Below are 18,101 nucleotides of genomic sequence, written 5' to 3' on the forward strand. Positions count from 1 at the left end.
AAGAACGGTTGATGTAATCAACAACCGTCCCGCGTTGAAGGCGAATCTCCACTATTAGGTTCCCGTGACCTGCGCTTTTGGCCGCTTCGTACACCGGAGAGAGTCGGTGTGAGTCACGTGGGGTTCGATCGAGAATACCTGAAAGCGTTACCAGTTTAATGGTGTGTTCTTTGAGGATATTACTGGGTTGTCAAGTAATTACCCTCTTGTCTCATACGTTCATTGCACCCAAGGGCTGCAATTGGTTGTTGTGCAAGCGAATGGTGGAAGACGAGGTCTGGCTTTCATCATCGGCCTGTGCATCCACGGCATAGAGCCAAATAGACGCTTCAAAAGGGTCTGGAGCTTTACAAATTTCTATCAAGTTGAACTTCATTTTGAAGTCCTTCTGCAAGATTTTCTTTGCTTTTTAGAGCTACTCGCACTATTTCGCGAGCCATGTGCCGTTTCCTGGTATGACCAAGTATCAACTCCTTATACCATGCTGCCTGACTGACCGCTTCTTCGCCAGGTATACAAGGGTAGACATGAGATTCGTCTCAGCAAACTAGTGACAGAACCCAGTCACTCAATCTTGACACAGTCCTATGACTCTCGCTTACGTCTAGTAAGTTCTAGCTCAACATCGAGCAGACTCGTTCTAGTTTGCCAAGTTCGTTTGAACGAAGCATAGCTGACTTCTCGGACCTCAGGACAACCGCCGGCCTGTCAACGGCGATGGCTTCGGTGTAGGGTTCTACACTGACCCCAAGCTAGGCCCAGAGCCCTGCATATTCACCTCCACACTTCCCGCCTGGAACTGTGAGAACCTGGAACGCCTGGCTTCCAAAACATGCTCGAACCTCATCTTCGCGCACGTCCGCGCCACGACGGAGGGGACGCTCTCCGATACTAACTGCCACCCATTCCAGCATCAGACGCTGATGTGGATGCACAATGGCAACGTCGGCGGCTGGCAATACATCAAGCGGACGCTCGCCGACTCGCTCGCGGATAAGTGGTACCTCGGCGTAAAAGGCGGGACGGATAGTGAATGGGCCTTTGCGCTATTTCTTGACCTCTTGGAGAAGGAAGGGGTAGATCCCAGCTCGAATCCCGGGCCGGAGGGCTTTGGGCAGGCGCTACTGCGAAGAGTGATGGTCAAGACCATCGCAAAGATCAATGAGTTCATCCGCGATATTCCCAAGAGACATAATGTTTCCGGGGTGGAGACTCGCAGTTTACTCAATTTCGCTGTGACGGATGGCCATACTGTGGTTTGTACCCGGTATATCAGCAGCAAGACGGACGAGCCCGCTAGTTTGTATTTCTCGTCAGGGACGAAATGGAAAGAAGGGAAAGAGAAAGGTCACTTCAAAATGGAGCGCCACGACAAAGGAGCAGATATTGTTTTGGTGGCGAGTGAGCCCATCACATTCGAACGACGTGAGCCACTCACCTACTGTGAGGTACTCGAGCTAATCTGTCCTTCTAGATAATTGGGTATCGGTTCCTGCGAACTCGATAGTCACGATTCACAAGCAGACTGTCCTTTTACATCCCATTTTGGATGAATTCTATACTGAGGACATCAACCAGGATCGATCTTCATGCTACGCCGTGTCTAAAGGCCTTGTCAGCACTGCGCCTGGGACAACAGTTCAGCCTCAAGAAGCAGAGGGTTTAAAGGATCCTACCATTAGTGGCAAGGGCACAAGATTGGACGATTTAGATGTGCGATTATCTAACCAGTGCGCACTGTCGCACTGATCGGATCATCATTCTTGTATCCGAAAAATTGGGGCTTGCATGGTTGGTAAGTAATGGAGTTGTCAACGCATTTATTTCTGAGATGTCACAGTGGGCGCAATGAGATACCTCTATCGGCTGTTGTTGGGTTTGGATGAGGATGATTGGGAGAAATTTCTTTTTTCGATGTGTCATGAAATTTATTATTTTGGATCAATTCTTTGAATTTAATCTCAGCATGCAATAGGGTACAAGCGGCCATCCAGGCCCTGAACAGGGGAGCTGAAGCATTCATGTATCATCCCCAGTGATATTGGCATGCTTGAAATACTTCATGCCCACCCAGGCAACGACAACCCACACCCACGACATGACAGCCGTTAAAATAATCAAGGCAGGATAGTACCCCACAATGGGCAATGTAGGATCATCCTCCAGCTCTGGCGGTGCATAGGGCGTCTCACCAACATCCCAAGCCCAACTCCAAACACCGAAACAGCTGCCCATCCCCACCACGAAAACCAGCCAAGTCACGATTAAGATGATCCACCCCCACCACTCGGTCTCGGAGTAATCCCAGACGATCTCTTGGCTGGGCTTGAGGTCAACAACATGCGTCGCAAGGGGCGACTTGGTGCGGTGCACAGCTCTGTACGAGGCGTCTGTCGGCAGAGCATAGTAGGAATCCGAACTCGATGGGGGCGTCGGTATACGTAATCCCGCAGCACCGCTGGTGCTGCTCGCAGAGGAGTTTCCAAAGGCAGAACCGATGGCAGCCTTGGCATTCTTGACGGGAGGAAAGGCAATCATGTCCTCATCATCCGTGCCAATCTCGTCTCCAAGCACGTTCTCCTTGGAGAGACCCTTCCGCGACCGCTGGGATGCAGAAGCATTCGGAGCTTCCCGCTGGTCATGTACGAGGCGCCAGTTGGCACTGTTTTCGTCTGTTTGAGCCGCTGCAGTTCTGAGAGACGTAGATTGATCTTGCGTTGAGACCGAATCGGCTACGGATGGCACCAGTATGTTTGTAGCCTGATCGTGCTGGGGTGCATCGCCACCCGCTCGTAACATGTCGACCGTCGCCCGAGTAGCCTTCTTATCTCGGTAGTCGAATCGCGTCCCCAGCAGCGCAGTTTTCCTTAGCGAGCCCCTTCTCCTTCGCGTTCTCCGTTGTTGTAAAGCACTCGACATCGCCCTCCCACCCTGCAAGCTGGAACCGAATTCCTCTGCATCGTGCTTATCAACGCCTGGCTGCGTTCGTTCGGTATTGTGGTGCGTCCCGGAGTTCATTCGGAGAAAAGCGAATTTCGACAGCAGCGAGCCGGACGAGCTGCGCTTGTGTCCGCTGCTTGTGCTTCCCGAGCGCGCCCGTCCAGAAAGCCGGTCATCGTTGTCGAGCGATAGTGTCACGTTTTTAGTGTCGCCTGCATCTTCCATTGGCGCAAGCTGGGCGCGGATGACTCGGTTGTAGATATACTACCATTCAATCCTCTGTCGTATGAGTTTGTACCCGTCCAGGGGCCACTCTTGGTGTAGATTCCATTCAGTGGATTGAAGTTGTGATGCGAAGGGGTGTGCGGGAGGCAGACCTGGTGGGCCTAAGGCCAAGACTTCCGGCGCCAACCTTCTCCGCACCACGAACCAGACCCCAACTGTTCCAGATGCAACTCTAAAACAATACTCGAGTAAAAGGTCGACAAGCGGCCTGATTGATTCCTAAGGGAGCAGCTCCTCCTTCAGTTTGGCAGAAGCGTAAAGCCATATTCCAATACAAGAGCTAGCTACAACCCACAGACACGGCTCTTTCACTCGCGATGGACGATATGATTCAAGGCCACAAGTATTTCATAAGACGAGCGTAGGGTATATCTTCCAGAGCGCCAGAGACAGAGACATGAGCCAGAAGGGAAAATGGTGGCTGATAAGTGACATCACAGAAAGCAAGCACAATGTTCAGTCACACGAATTGCGAGAAGAGCACAATCATAATTGTTATACGAGTATGCAGGACACTTGACAAAAAAAAGTGGTCGTTAGAGAAACAACGAGAGGAAAATAGCACCATCAGTCAAAAAAGGCTTGCTGAATCGGCTGAGAAGACAGATTCATCCAGCTGAGAAGACAAACATACATAGAGAAGATACGGTACACATTCAGAAGTAGGCAATTTATGAAGATGATAGTCAAAAGGTATCAAGTCGGAGACTAGGTAGATGACGATAGGTACTTTTCGTTTGTTCCGAAGAAAACTTGAATCAGAAGTCCCAAAAATCTTCGCTCACAATCTGCGTAGAATCATTCAAAGAAGAGAGCATGGCCTTGATGCAAACAAAGTGGACTTGGGGTATTGGTGTACGGAAACACACAAAATTTCATTTGAAAAGAAGCACTTGAGAATGGGAAACATGCGCTTGATAATCCACTTCATAGGGCAATCGTGAGACGAAGAAGAAAAATCATAGAAATGAGAGAAAAAGAAGAGGAGATTTGTGGTGAAAGTATAGAGCAGAAAGTGGGATAGTCGATGAGATAGAAACTGGGAAATGAAACCGAGTGACCGAGTCTTCTCACCGTCGCTGTTGCAAGTAGCCGCACAACTTATCGATCATCTGGCTCGGCTGTTACGGAGAAAGGCCAGTATGCAGCATTATAGGCTAGAGACAGGCTACGCTTGGTAGCCCCCAAAGCCGTTTCCAAAGTTGCCGTTGTTTGGCTGGTTCCAGCCAGAATTGGGTGTGGCCTGTCCGCGGCCGAAGCCCGCATTCTGGGGGACCTGGCCATAGCCTTGGCCAGTCATTCCCCCCTGGTCCCAGCCTCGTCCAGCAGGGGTGGGGCCTACGATAGAATAAATTAGTTGTTATAACAAATTATTCGAAAGATATGAAACGTACCCTGAGGGGTCATAGGAGCTCCAGGGCCACCATATTGAGGGAAGTATGTAGCTGGACTGGAGTTGAAGGGTGAATTGCCTTGCTGACCGGAGAAATTGTCGAATTGGCCAGTAGGAGGACGGTCCTTACCCCACTACAACAGTCAGTAAAAGAGGCTTTAGAATAAAAACGAAGGGCGAGAGCAAACGTACGCTGCATTTCAGAGGACGTCCGTTAACATTGTACCCATTCAATTGGCAAATAGCCATCGCGGCATTCTCGTGAGTATCCATCTTAATAAAGGCAAATCCACGGTCTGCTTGAAGGCGTGTCTCAAGTACAAATCCAAAATTCTGGAAGAGAGGAACAAGATCGTTCTGCGTAGTGTACGGAGTCAAATTACCCACATAGCATGTAGTCTGCCACTGTGGGGTCTGCTGTACGACCATGTCGTAGCTTTGAACTCCATGCGTAGGGAAGTGATGATGACCAAAGGGAGTGGTGGGAGTCATGCCCATGGCCGCCATAGCCTGCTGTTGAGAAATAGAAGGCTGTCCCTTCTGGTTAGCCCAGTTGCAGCGAATGGCACGAGAACCGAGCCATTCGCCGTCCATGGCATTCAGTGCTTTGTCCGCATCGGTACGCTCACGGAAGGCAACGAAACCATAGCCACGGGAACGACCAGTCTTCATATCCCACATGACGCGAGCCTCTGACACCGAGCCGAAGGCGGAGAAGGCCTGGAGCAGGACCTCGTCATTGACTTCGTTGCTTAGATCGCCGACGAAAATGTGAAAGTGAGAAGAAGTATCTTCCTTGTTCGTGGTATTTGATTGGTAAGCCCAGTTCACACGAATTTCCTATAACAAACTCAGTAATGGGACGACAAGGCGACGAGTCTGTAGGTATTCGGAAAATGCATACCGACTGGTGAATTCGGCGGCCGTTGAGGGTCTGCATAGCCCTCTCTGCCGCGCCAGGGTCATCAAATTCAACAAAGCCGTAGTTGTATCCTTTGCTGTTAAACTTTCAAAACGTTAACATCGCATTAAGGGATTATTGCAATAGGGCGGGGCGAAGCTTACGTTCTTGTCGGGGATGATCTTCACGCTCTGGACATGACCGGTGGTCTCGAAGATTTGCTTCAGAATATCCTCGGTCACCCGTGGATCAAGTCCTCCAACGTACAAAGCTCTCTTGTTCGGCTCGGGGGCGGCCCGACGCACATATCCACCAGCACTGGTCGGGGACATCATGTTCCCGGACATTGGAGACGTGATAGCAGTTGGGATAGGATTGGTGTTCTGAGGAATCACGACAGGCGGACGAGGCGGGGGTGGCATATGGGAAGGGTTGGCTTGACCGTTGCCCTGAGAGGCATCATACTGCTGACCCGAAGAAGCAGACGATGCTTGCGGAGGCGGAGGTGGGAGGGTGGAAGAACCAGAAGTGGGCAGGTTCTCGGCCATTGTGGTTGATAACAGGATGACTTCAGTAAGAACCGTCAAGCGATACAATGCACAAGTGGATCGGCGATGGAAGCGTTAGGCTGAGATGCGCTGTTTGTTGCTCGACGGTGCACGGTGTTTAGCAGTCACAAAATCGATGTTAGTCGAAAGGCGGAAGCCACGCGGGGATCGAGGCACCGAAAGAAGCCAGAAATCGCTAGATCAAGAAAATTGAAGAGAGGCAATCTTTCAAAAAAGAGTCGCTCACAGAAAGGAGCTCTGTGATGAATTAAAAATACGTTAAGTCAGGACGACTCGAACACGGTTCTTTTCAACACTCAGCCCCAAGAAGTTTTCAGATGTGGTGGTAGAAAAAAAGCTTAAGATCGGGGGTTGACAAACACAAGTGATTATCGGGAGAGGGGAAAAGAGACGAAGGACAAAGAAGAATAAAGCGCCAAAAGGGAAAAGCGAAACAAAGAGAGAAAAAAAGAAAACAAGATCACCGAGATCTTGACACCAACAGAAGCGCGATGGAGGAAAGTGGGAGGAGTGAGATGAGATGGAAACAGGGGAAGAGGAAGAAGAAGAAGAAGAAGAGATGTGATGTGATGATCTTTGGTAGGCTACGAAGATACGATACTCTACCATACCTTTACTAAGTCCAGCAAACTACTACGACCTGACGGGAGGAGTTCCAACAGCTCGAGAAAAAGAACCCAACTGTGGATGGGCAACTGGCAAAAGAGCCGCTCGGGTGTGGGTGATATACTAGTCCAGATGGGGTTAGCGTCTTTAGGATAGATGCCTCTGGTCAAGAGAGGGCGCTTAACTTGACTCTATTTGGTCCTCTTGAATGAGCTCGATTTGGGCCGAGATTCTCTCAGAAGGCACCCATTGTGTGGTCTAAAAGTTGAAGGTGAGCTTTTTTAATGATACTCTGATTGATTGATATTTTGTCTTTCTGTGTATCTTATGCATCGTTTGTTACTATCAATGCGTAGTCCTTGGTCAGTTGTTTGTCCTAGACTCAGGGATAAGATACCCAAAAATGAGCCATAGGCATGTTGCCATTATTAAACTAACCTTGTCGCACCCTGCAGGTAGTCCATCATTGGACAAAAAGTCTTCGGCCCATTTTAGATGAATCGGAGCATTGCCATCATGGAAACATCAAATTATTCGAATCCAGAGTCCCTTGCTGTGTTAACAGCTATGGTCAATCAGACGGTAATGTGTCATCTCTGCTCGCTGTCTCGGTGGGTGGATAATACTAACTGCTGGCAGCTTGTTGAAATGGGTCGATTTTTTCGAGCTGGTGGCTCAACACAGTCCAGGGCTCGTTTCAAAAAGGCGATCCCGGCGGCTCACGAACGTTTCCAGGCTGCACTCGACGATCTATCTGAGCAAATAGTATGTGTTTAACTTGGCTTTACTGCGGCATTTCGTGCTTCAACAGAACAGCTATTGACAGGAGGCAGTTTATTGCAAAAGCGTTTCTCGAAAGAGACTACGAGGAAATCAGAGCAAAGAAAGCAGCTCTACAGCCTGCTCAAGATGTGGCTATGGATGAGCCAAGCAACAGGTTGGAAACTGAAGGCGCACAAGAACCGCCCCAAAAGATAGAGGAAGTATCAGAGACGAAACCGCTCGAATCCCAATTGGTCGAAGAGCCTGCTACCGCGCAAGAGCCTCTCGCCGGCGAGAAGCCGTCGCAAGAGACCGAAGGCAGAACTATCAAGGTGGAAAAGCAAGAAGGACTGCCCTCGGCGTCAGACCAATCAGTCCCTGGAACTACAGAAATCAACTTTGACTCCATGCTCAATGACACTGGGGGTGGGCCCAATGAATTCGATCTCCATCTTGATTTTGGGGATGATGATCTTGGGAATCAGAATTTCCTCTCTGGCTCAGGTCTTGGAAATACAGGCATCGGCGGCGATATCGGCCAGGAGACTGATCAGTCGGGCGCTATGGCGTCGATGTTCTCTAAAGAGGGGAATAACCTCGGCAGTGTTCCTACGGGAGGCGATGCATTCGATTTAGAGTTCCAGAAAGCTGAAGGATTTACGGGCCAGGACCAGCAAGCGGGAGAACAGATGAGCAACAACGCGGATGATGTTATGGCGCCAGGGGAATCAAGCTTCGATGACTTATTCATGGAGAACGAAAACTTCGGTGGAGAAGGGCTTGGAGACCAGAATCTGCTGGGGGATGGCCTGATGAATATCAATGAGCTGGATGATAACTGGTTCACTTAGTTCGCACTCTTTCTAATTTGAGGAAGCGATAAGGCGCACACTCTCAATGCCTATCTATGGGGCACATATGCTTAGTAGGATGTATACATAATACGGATGAGGGGTTTCCAGGATCGATGCATTGCAGAGAGCAATCATTTCGCAGCAGAATGTGGAGCATTCTTGAATTGATACCGACATCCATAGCTCCATAATGATATGGGTGCTAACGAGGATCAATGCAAGGGGAGGGGTGTAACAGTCCGCACTCCGCAATCCACCTCCAGTCTGTTGCAAATAGTAGTAGACTAACTAGCATAATAATTAACCATAACAGTGACGTAGGATCCGCTCATTTTAACTCGTTTACAAACTACAACGAGGCTTGGTATCATCAGCCCTATCTCGTACCTGGCGAGTCCGGTCGACTCTTGGCGTTTGGGCCCCAACCTCTAGTTTTAGGCATTGAGGGCTTGTTTCATGATCCTGTACCTGATACTGCTAAAATAGTGTCAGAGAGCCTGAGGGCTAGACAAGTCCCACCTACTCACCTGAGGATATGAGTGTGAGGCGGGGAGGTCAGCCTCTCGTGATGATAGTAATAGTATAGACGATTTGCACTTCAAGGCCAGATCCAAAGGGTTACCAGACCGACAGATCCTCCACAGCAGTCTCCAATGCGTCGGTACACGTGCATCCTAAGCAAGACTTTTAGGTCAAATAATATTGCACGTTGTTGATTAGCAGGAGTTTATTTCCACTCTGCACAGATCAAATGATGAGGTCATCGGTGGTGTCAGGATCCCCGCCGGCCTCAGTTGCCGGCGATCCTCATATTGAACATTTTATTTTACAGTAGTATCAGGTTCTCGTGCGAGAATTGATAGTTGGGCTTGTCAGGCACAATTCTAACCAAGGTTTGGTTGTGTCAGCATAGCCTGTGCTAGTACCTGGTAGTAACTAGTGAATAGAGATTCAACCAGAGAAACTTTACCCCGAAGATGAATACTCGAGGCCGGGACTTTTATCACTGATTTCTGATCGATCCATTACTCATATCAATATATTAAACATCTGACTAGTGGCTAGTGCAGGGTGCATGAACAGCCAAGTATGGGGTTTGGAAGAGTTAATCATTCATGTGGTGTACCACAGATACAGAAGAATGATATCACTGATTGATCTGATCCTGTCACACTGTCAGAGATCGACAGGTGGGCTACATTTGAAGTTTTGAGCCCCCGCAGTATAATCAACGAAGAGATACTGTTATATCTCGGTTTTCCCTCGTTGATTAGATGTAGAGGGGCAAGGAGAAAACAACAATGAAAAAAAGATCGAGAAAAAAAAAGAGGCAATAAAATGTGGAGTCCGTAATGCCGGAATACCCGCATATGGACATCATCTCGACGACGTCATTCTTCTAGTTCAGGACAGAGATAAGGCGCGGCTTCGCGAACAAACTAGCGCCGGGGTTCTAGCAGCATCGAAGTCTTAGCATCACTTCCATGAAACTGTGAACACCGAGGGGTAGATATCTATCACATGGGAAAGAGATGGCTTACTGAGAAATCATGATCATGCAGCACTTTGCGAATGATCTACACGACAAAAGCAAGAAGTCTACCGGCAAAAGTACTGAGCACCTTGAGATTTGAGTTGCCAGGAACCTACCCCGAAGACCGCGCGAATGAAAGCCGATGGAATTTAGGTCCCAGATTGAAGGTCGACTTGTTATTGGACTTCATTCTGTATATGATCCGGACTCTTTTTCGTAGATAGTACGTATACCTATGGGCCAAAGCCAGTCTGTCGGCTCGCCGGATCCATATTCAGCGACCTGGAGTGGTGGCTCGACTCCTCGGCCGGTGTTTCGCGTCATCGTGGAGTTATTTCCCCAACCATAGATTCATGATATCTAATATAATCTACCTTCTGGGCCCGAAGAAGAGACTGCGAAACTCTTAGGAGGTTCGACTGTTTAATGGCAATAATACCAAGACTCCGTCGATCACCCAAGGAACGAACAAACAAACTGTTAACAATCTGTTCCGCACCGCCTCACTGCCATCGTGTCTATTCCGTCACCTCTTCTGTTTAGGTTCTTGGGAATTTGCCATCCTGCAACTCTGTTTCGCTGGAGTGATTGCCTTGTACCTATCATTAGCATACCCTGTCTCTCTTCCTTTGGTGTTGTGTATCGACCCTTGACAACCAACTTGCTCTCTTTCCAGCAATCCCCGCGTCATCGGCCCTTCTGGCCTGCAATCGAGTTAGTGGTTTGTGGTGATCGTGATCACCAGGCTGTGTGTTTCCCCTCACTCCAAGCCGAAGTAACCAAAGAATAACCGAGACACTGAAGAGTCGACTGACTACAGTCTGGAGTACTATCACCACTCTTTCCGACGCAACTGAAATTCAGTCAAACGATTCTGGGGAAACGCCTCATTTCCCCGTCGGGCCAAAATCGGCGTGGCTCCTTGCGTGGTCGATCATCAGCCAAAGCAGCAAAAGCCCCAAAAGTCAAGAGGCGCCAAAGGAAAAAAGAAACGAGAGGATAGAGAGGGAAGTAGTCGCACGACTCAATGTGGTGGGAGTGTGCGTAAGAAAGCAAAAGCACAGGCATTCATTATTGTTTTATTTTCCCAAAATAAAATAATAGACAGAAGAAAAAAGGAAGAGATCATCCTTAATATTACTTGGGAGCTGCAGAACACGGGGTAAGTTTGTTGCTCTTTCTCTAACACTCTTGTGTCACTCGCTTCACTTTCACCTTTTTTTTTATTACCTATCTTCTACCTCTCCTTCGGCCTTCTCCTGCTCTGTCTCTTATCCAAGAGCTCCTGGCTTCTGTATAAGATCATTCCAGTGCCAATTTCATCCGTCCAGTCCATTATGCACTTGACTCGGTATCCTTCATGACAGCAGCTCACCTCTCTCCCGTACAACAGGACCTATCTAGGTCGGGAAACCCTGACATTTTCCCATCACTCTCTAGTCTGTTCACTTCCAGATCAGAGCGACGTCGGTCGATTACTTCAACTACAGCCAACACGGATCTTGCGGTCGAGCAATTTCCTAAACAAGGCCAGAATCGTCGCAGTTCTATACTAAGAAGGCTGGCGGGGCCACGGGAGAACGCAAAGCGATTCCTCCGCTTGGGCGCGCCGCCCATTAACTGCTCATCGTCGCCACCACTTACCACCACTACTTCCGCTACCGCTACCCACCCAATGTCCCGGACCGCTCGGCCCCGTCCTGTGTCCGAGATTATACTATCTCCTAATGATGCGCGAATGTTAGTCTCTGCTGCAGCGGCGAGCAGGATGCGATCCGATTCTTCCTCTACGGTCTCTATGACTCAGGGTCCGGCATCGGTACCAGATAGCTCATCAGTGTCGGACGCAGCGGCGCCGTTCCCTCCTCTCCGCCATGAGAAGATCGTCGCGACAGGAAGCGGTATCGCTGTTGGAATTGCGCTAACAGAGCCCGTGTTGTTTCTTCAAGGTTACGATCAGAATGATCCGAGTACCAAGAAATCCGCCATACTCCGCGGGCAACTGCACTTGAAAATCACCAAGAGCGTCAAGATCAAGAAGATCTCGATATGCTTCCGTGGTCACGCCCAGACCGACTGGCCTGACGGTATGCTTTACTCAATCACAAGACTGTTTGCTGTCAGTAAAAGAGCCTTGCTGACTCCGAAACTCTTTCCCAGGAATTCCGCCGAAGAAGATCCATTTTCATGACAAGAAAGACCTGGTCACTCATGGGGTGATGTATTTTAACCACGGGGATACTGCCCTCATGCAGAACGATTACGGAGCACATTTCTACCAGCACGCCAAGCCGGTGACTTCGGTGACAGGCAAAGATGGGTCGACAACGACTACCCGGGAACTCTTCTCGAAGAGTGGATCGTCCCCGTTTCTCAATCACAGTCAGTTGACTGCGAAAGAGCTCAAACGTCTCTCATTACAAGCCAATCACGCACACTCGCGCAGCTTTGGAAAGAACGAAATGCCGCCCAGCAACCAGTCGCATCCCCAGCGCAACTACAGGATGTTTCCAGTTGGTGATTACCTGTATAACTTCGAATTTCCCATCGATGGCTCTCTTCCAGAGACGATCAAGACCGATCTAGGCTTTGTCAGATACGATTTAGAGGCCATTGTTGAGCGGTCGGGCGCGTTCCGGCCTAATCTGCTGGGCACCTTGGAAGTGCCCGTGATTCGTACCCCGGCCGAGGGCTCGTTGGAGCAGGTTGAGCCCATCGCAATTTCTCGGAACTGGGAGGATCAACTGCACTACGATATCGTAATTTCAGGGAAGTCTTTCCCGCTAGGCTCTCAGGTGCCTATCGCCTTCAAATTGACACCCTTAGCCAAGGTTGAGTGTCACCGGATCAAGGTTTATGTCACAGAAAACATTCAACACTGGACAGCAGACAAGAGTGTGCATCGGCTGCAGCCAGCGAAGAAAGTGTTACTTTTCGAGAAACGAGCGGATTCTGCCAGTGTGAGCACCTACCCAGGCAGCTCGATGCGTGTCACTGCAGGTGGCGGCATTGATTGGGATCATCGTGCGGCCGCTGCGAGAGGCGAGGAGATGGTGGATCGTAACCGGACGAATCTACTAGGAAATTTGGCAAACGATTCAGGGGTCGGCCCGACCGAAATGGAGTTCAATGTTCAACTTCCCAGCTGCCACGAAATGAAGAATCGGGACGAATCGCAACGACTGCATTTTGACACGACCTACGAGAATATCCAAATCAATCACTGGATCAAGGTGAGATCGCCTACGTTTAACATCTCTCAATTGTTGCTGACTGACTTGATATCCAGATTGTGCTGCGTCTTTCCAGACTGGATGAGCGCGACCCGAATAAGCGCAGGCACTTCGAGATCTCCATTGACTCTCCCTTCCACCTTCTCTCCTGCAAGGCCACGCAAGCCAACATCTATCTTCCTGCGTACACCACGCCAAGCTCAGATCCAGGTCCGCCGACGAAAGAGTACGAATGCGGTTGTCCTGGAGCGGCAATGGTAAACAGAAACAGCTCAAGCAGCCAACTACTAGCGTCCGATCGGGAAGACGCACCGAATGGCGGAACTGTATCTCGCAGCTTCACTAACGGCTCCGGGGGCTTGGCTCGTCCGCCGCAAGCTCATCTCGCGCATGAAGCGAATGAGCGTTCCCCCCGTCCTATGCACCTTCTTCGAGCGCCATCCTTTGCTCCGCCTGCGTTTGAAGACGTTCCACCTCCACCGCCACTAATCACCCCACCCCCAGAGTACAACTCGATTGTGGGCGATAATGACAGAGAGTCTGTCTTGCAGGACTATTTCTCACGCTTATCATTTTACGAGGAACATGACGAAGATGAACGTGGCCGTGGACGCGTCGACGTACCCCTCACTCCAGGAGGCCGCGTGAACCGCAGCATGGATGTTCCTCGAGAATGGGTACGGCTTGGAGAGCCGGCTGTCCCATAGCACATGGGATCGAAATTGAATGAGTAGATGGGATATACGACGTCATGAATCTTGTTGTGCAACTTACTTCATTGTGATGGAACCAACCGGGAAAGGAAAGCCTTTGGAGTTGAATTTAAAAGGAGGGAATCTGGGGTTTTCAATAGGTTGCGTTTGTTTTAGGGGGAGGGGGGCTCATACGGATACCGGTTTCAATATTTCTTACTCGCCGGTCATTCTTAACCAAGGCGTAAACAGGCTGCATTGGAAGTTTTTAGACGCCTTGATTCAACCTCGGCCGCGTCAGCATGATCACGAGCGAACTTGATAACTACACATATCATATAAGCATTAGGAATATAGTGCATTGTGCCGACCTTTTCTTGATTATCGTTTCTCATCAATGGTGTTTGGCTTGGGGGAGACTAGTCAGTCCGCTTTGCTGTAGTTTTCCAAGGAGAGTCTACCGATTTCATGCGGCTTCTGGTTTTGCTTCTTTGCCTTCGTCTGCAGTTCAGCCCTTTTTGCTTTTCATTTCTTTTTATTGGTGATAGGCTCTAGGGAGACATCGCTCTTCGATTGACGATACTGTTCCCAGTGGCTCCTAGGCCCTGTCGACTTGCATTCTATACATACGGAAGCTATCAGAATGGCTGCACAAGCCAATAGCCGGAATTGAGCCCGAAACAGATTGAATCTTGCCAACGAAAGAGAAAGTCTTTGGTCACCGGGCACCAGAAAGCTCCCTGGTTCAGCAAGAAATCGATGGTTGAGTTCGCTGTCTGGAGCGGTTCTTCCAGCGGTATGATGGACAGTTCATGCCATTCACACACGATAGTAAACCCGATGAGATGATGGTTGCAAAATTCTATGTCCCTCATCACTACTATTCCTCCTTTGACTGCTAGTAGTCGGAGTTTATCGGCCATTGCTTGCTGAGATCCAAGTTCAATTGGCTATTCTGCAGGTATTTATTATACAAACGAGATAGCTCTCATTGTCTGCACAAGGTTATAGTCCCCTTTTTAACATTAAAAGCCCTCATTCAGACAGGTATGCCATTCAAACTATTCCGTACAGCAGCATCTTTGGCATTGAATGGGCAAACGACCTAGATCTTCGAGCGCCCATCAAACCCAGTAAGGAATTTCGACCTCTTCATTTCAGGCGGCTGCGCCAGGCAAGGCGCAAGCCGACGCGAAAAGTTCTTGAATTCCTGCGTCAACGCATGCTCCTTCAGGTTTGCTGCGTCGGTGTACCTTGCTCAGCGTTAGCCTCCCCATGATTCTCAGACCGAATCGCTGGTGAATGAGACGAGACGAGACTCACTTCTCCACGATGATCAGCTCATCGGTTCCTTCGGGTCTAATGGCGAAGTAGATTTGGGTCTTGGGCTCGTGCGTCTCGATATGCTTCGCGAGGGCCGCGAATGCTTCTACGACCTGGTTGATCTCGAGTTAGAAACTGGTCACTCGTGACAAGGAGTTAGCGGCCATACCTCGTCATACTTCCCTGGCTTGGGGACCAGCTTCACGATGTTGTAGATCGCGTCTGAGGACATCTTTGGCTTCTTGGTTTTCGGTCTGGGTATAGCGTTGACTACAGGATGTGGTGGAGCGAGATGAAGGCGGCTTCGTTATATATACTTGCTCGTCGATGTGAGCTTTGAGACTTTGGAGCATGATTGAGATCTAGAGGTATGGATGCTCATGATCCACCCAAGTATCGATTGGCCAATCGCCGAGTCGGCCTCGGGCCGGTCTGGGTGTGGAGAGATTGAGATGAGTAGATGAGCCGAGGATGTGGATAGACTATCGATTCAGGTTGCTAGAAGCAATCTAATGATGAATGATCACATAATCAACTCTTTATGAGATGCGTTGCAGGTGTCTTGTGCAGATTATTTGGTCATCATTTATGAGTGTCCTGACTTTCTCATGTGTTTTTAGTGGTCTTTAGAGGTTATCCGATAAAATCATGCTCTGGGTGCATCGCCATGATGAAGAGAGGTGTCCCTTCCTAGATGGACGGATTAAAGTCGTGTACGGAGTAGAGGACGGATACATCTGCAATTGAACAAAATTGATCGACACCATAAAATATAATTGGTCTCTGCGTTCCAGGTCGGACACGTGATGATACAGGGACCAATGACGTAACGCGATACAGAGACTTATCTCCAGACCATTTTTGGTGAGTAGCTCTTACCGTTCGAAGTCCCTTCTTGGCTCTCGAACATGCGCAAAGATGTATCATCCTCATCAACAAAACGGCCTATCATGAGGAAGACACTGCTGTTGGTTTTCATCCACGGGTTCAAGGTCCGTTCGCTTGCCTAATGTCCCTGTTGCTCGCGTGTCAGGAAAGCTGGGGAAACTCGATCAACCCTCATACTAACCACATGTGTCTACATAGGGCGATGACGACACTTTCGCCAATTTTCCAGATCGTCTACGTGCTGCAGTTGCTCGTTCGCTTCCCGCCGTCAAGGTAGCTACGGTGGTATATCCCAAGTATGAGACTCGCGGTGGTCTGAAAGAATGTGTGGGGAGATTCCGGGAATGGTATGTCGAGACGACGGGCTTGGACGATTCATACTTGATTTGCAATCTCGCTGACATCTATCTCCTTGCGTAGGCTCCAGAACAAAGTTATCGACTTGGAAGTAGCAAATCGTACCGCTTCGCCGACCGTTGACCCTTCCGTCCACGTTTTCCTAGTCGGTCATTCTATGGGTGGCATTGTCGCAGCTGAGACCCTGTTGTTGCTCGCATCAGAACAGCCTATTCCTTCAAAAACCTACTCAGATGTATCCTCAAGCCATGCTTCAGCTGGCTCCGAAGCAGACTCGAAGACTGCCGGAAGCTCACGTCTCGTGGAACCCGGCTCATTCATGTTTCCTCATATTCAGGGCGTGCTTGCATTCGATACACCGTTTCTGGGAATCGCTCCGGGAGTTGTGTCTTACGGTGCCGAAGGACATTACAAGAATGTCACGACTGCATATAACACAATCTCGGAAGTAGCTGGCCTGTTCGGTTTCGGAGGAGCCAGTAACCCATCAAGCAAAGGCTCGAACGCCACACAGCAAACACAGCCCAAGCCTCTACCTTCGTCACCTGCCAGTACTCCTGCCTCGGCTACTGATGCTGCTGCCACACCATCCTGGCAGCGTTGGGGTCGGTATGCCATGTTTGCAGGGGCTGCAGGTGCCATGGCTGCAGGCGGCGCCGCTGCAATGTACTCACAACGGCAACGACTGACGGACGGTTGGGACTGGGTTTCTTCGCATCTGATCTTTGTTGGGTGCTTAGCGCGCCCATCGGAATTACGACAGCGTCTGGCGCTCCTGTCCAACGTGCATAAAGAACGAGGGATATGCTGCACAAATTTCTATACCTGCTTGGGCAAAGGTGCTCCATCATTGGTCGAGAGTAATACAAATCAAGGCAAGACTTCGTTTAGTCAACGAATCATACGCTCAAAGCACCGCACTTTCTGCACCCTGCCGGCTGAGGTTGAGGCAGGTCAAGGCACGCCGAAATTTCCCGAATCGGGATTCTCGTGGGTCAGGGCGATCAATGATAGGGCAGCGGACGAAGTCAGGGCCCATATCAGCATGTTTTTGTCAAACCAGAATCCCGCGTATTTGGAGCTTGTCGCCGATGCGTGCAGATTCGTGGTGGAATCGATTGATAAGGGTTGGTACTCCACTGCGACAGGACCCATAGATGAAGTCGACGACATACCGCCACAGGCTGGCAACAGTAATACTCCACTGAACACTGATAGTGGATTTATGGATGCGGACGATGTCGTGGTTGTGGATTGAGGACTGCAGAAGGATCTTTATTCTGTCCAAGTCTGGAAATGATATGTTCCTTTTCCATCTGATGATTCTGGCCAACACTTGAGCGCATGGGTCTAGACCTCGTGTACCTGCCTCGCCGATACACTGCACTCGATCATTCGACATTTCTTTTGACACGTTGTCTGTTCGTTTCCCGCAGCTTCCGAAAGTCCGAGGTTGCACTGTTGTGTCTGGAATCGCCGTCCACATTGCACGCCGAGGTCTGCCTAGAAATGACCGGCCGTGTCGTACCTGCTTGGAGATGTGGAATCTCCTCACCATATTGCCGCCAAGGAAACCTTGATGAGCATCTGGGAACACGGCAATTCGTACGATCAACAGGCAGCAAGCAACCATTCTCCTCCGCCAAGCGTCGGGTGTGCCGCAGCTGGGGCATGCAATTACAGCCTAGATAGGGGATACCATCAAACGTAATAATGGATCAAACCAATATCTTATTTGTCCAGCAGCTCCTGATCCCTGCATAC

General features: G+C 49.7%; 7 protein-coding genes across 7 annotated transcripts; 4 read left to right on the forward strand and 3 right to left on the reverse strand.

Annotated features, from left to right (window-relative positions):
* Positions 1 to 438: 438 nt before the first annotated feature.
* Positions 439 to 1,749, forward strand: CDV56_107415 (glutamine amidotransferase subunit DUG3; the record flags this gene model as incomplete). Its single annotated transcript, XM_026761034.1, has 4 exons — positions 439 to 453; positions 512 to 607; positions 693 to 1,425; positions 1,475 to 1,749. The coding sequence occupies 4 exons, from the start codon at positions 439 to 441 to the stop codon at positions 1,747 to 1,749; spliced, it is 1,119 nt and encodes a 372-aa protein (XP_026614284.1).
* Positions 1,750 to 2,019: 270 nt separating this feature from the next.
* CDV56_107480 (PIG-Y family protein) lies at positions 2,020 to 3,165 on the reverse strand (the record flags this gene model as incomplete). Its single annotated transcript, XM_026761099.1, has 1 exon — positions 2,020 to 3,165. One exon carries the CDS (start codon positions 3,163 to 3,165, stop codon positions 2,020 to 2,022), a length of 1,146 nt encoding a protein of 381 aa, XP_026614285.1.
* Positions 3,166 to 4,393: 1,228 nt separating this feature from the next.
* On the reverse strand, positions 4,394 to 6,067 carry CDV56_107583 (nuclear and cytoplasmic polyadenylated RNA-binding protein pub1; the record flags this gene model as incomplete). The annotated part of the gene is made up of 5 exons (XM_026761202.1): positions 4,394 to 4,563; positions 4,620 to 4,752; positions 4,811 to 5,458; positions 5,523 to 5,624; positions 5,684 to 6,067. 5 exons carry the CDS (start codon positions 6,065 to 6,067, stop codon positions 4,394 to 4,396), a joined length of 1,437 nt encoding a protein of 478 aa, XP_026614286.1.
* Positions 6,068 to 7,342: 1,275 nt separating this feature from the next.
* On the forward strand, positions 7,343 to 8,307 carry CDV56_107711 (uncharacterized protein; the record flags this gene model as incomplete). Its single annotated transcript, XM_026761330.1, has 2 exons — positions 7,343 to 7,459; positions 7,528 to 8,307. The coding sequence occupies 2 exons, from the start codon at positions 7,343 to 7,345 to the stop codon at positions 8,305 to 8,307; spliced, it is 897 nt and encodes a 298-aa protein (XP_026614287.1).
* Positions 8,308 to 11,642: 3,335 nt separating this feature from the next.
* CDV56_107863 (arrestin family protein) lies at positions 11,643 to 13,784 on the forward strand (the record flags this gene model as incomplete). Its single annotated transcript, XM_026761482.1, has 3 exons — positions 11,643 to 11,931; positions 12,005 to 13,077; positions 13,134 to 13,784. The coding sequence occupies 3 exons, from the start codon at positions 11,643 to 11,645 to the stop codon at positions 13,782 to 13,784; spliced, it is 2,013 nt and encodes a 670-aa protein (XP_026614288.1).
* Positions 13,785 to 14,874: 1,090 nt separating this feature from the next.
* CDV56_107968 (putative quinol monooxygenase) lies at positions 14,875 to 15,324 on the reverse strand (the record flags this gene model as incomplete). The annotated part of the gene is made up of 3 exons (XM_026761587.1): positions 14,875 to 15,022; positions 15,093 to 15,205; positions 15,262 to 15,324. The coding sequence occupies 3 exons, from the start codon at positions 15,322 to 15,324 to the stop codon at positions 14,875 to 14,877; spliced, it is 324 nt and encodes a 107-aa protein (XP_026614289.1).
* Positions 15,325 to 16,042: 718 nt separating this feature from the next.
* CDV56_108008 (esterase/lipase family protein) lies at positions 16,043 to 17,595 on the forward strand (the record flags this gene model as incomplete). Its single annotated transcript, XM_026761627.1, has 3 exons — positions 16,043 to 16,084; positions 16,179 to 16,327; positions 16,401 to 17,595. 3 exons carry the CDS (start codon positions 16,043 to 16,045, stop codon positions 17,593 to 17,595), a joined length of 1,386 nt encoding a protein of 461 aa, XP_026614290.1.
* Between the last annotated feature and the right edge of the window lie 506 nt (positions 17,596 to 18,101).

This window comes from Aspergillus thermomutatus (genome assembly GCF_002237265.1).
Source record: "Aspergillus thermomutatus strain HMR AF 39 chromosome Unknown NODE_99, whole genome shotgun sequence".
Lineage (NCBI taxonomy): Eukaryota > Fungi > Ascomycota > Eurotiomycetes > Eurotiales > Aspergillaceae > Aspergillus > Aspergillus thermomutatus.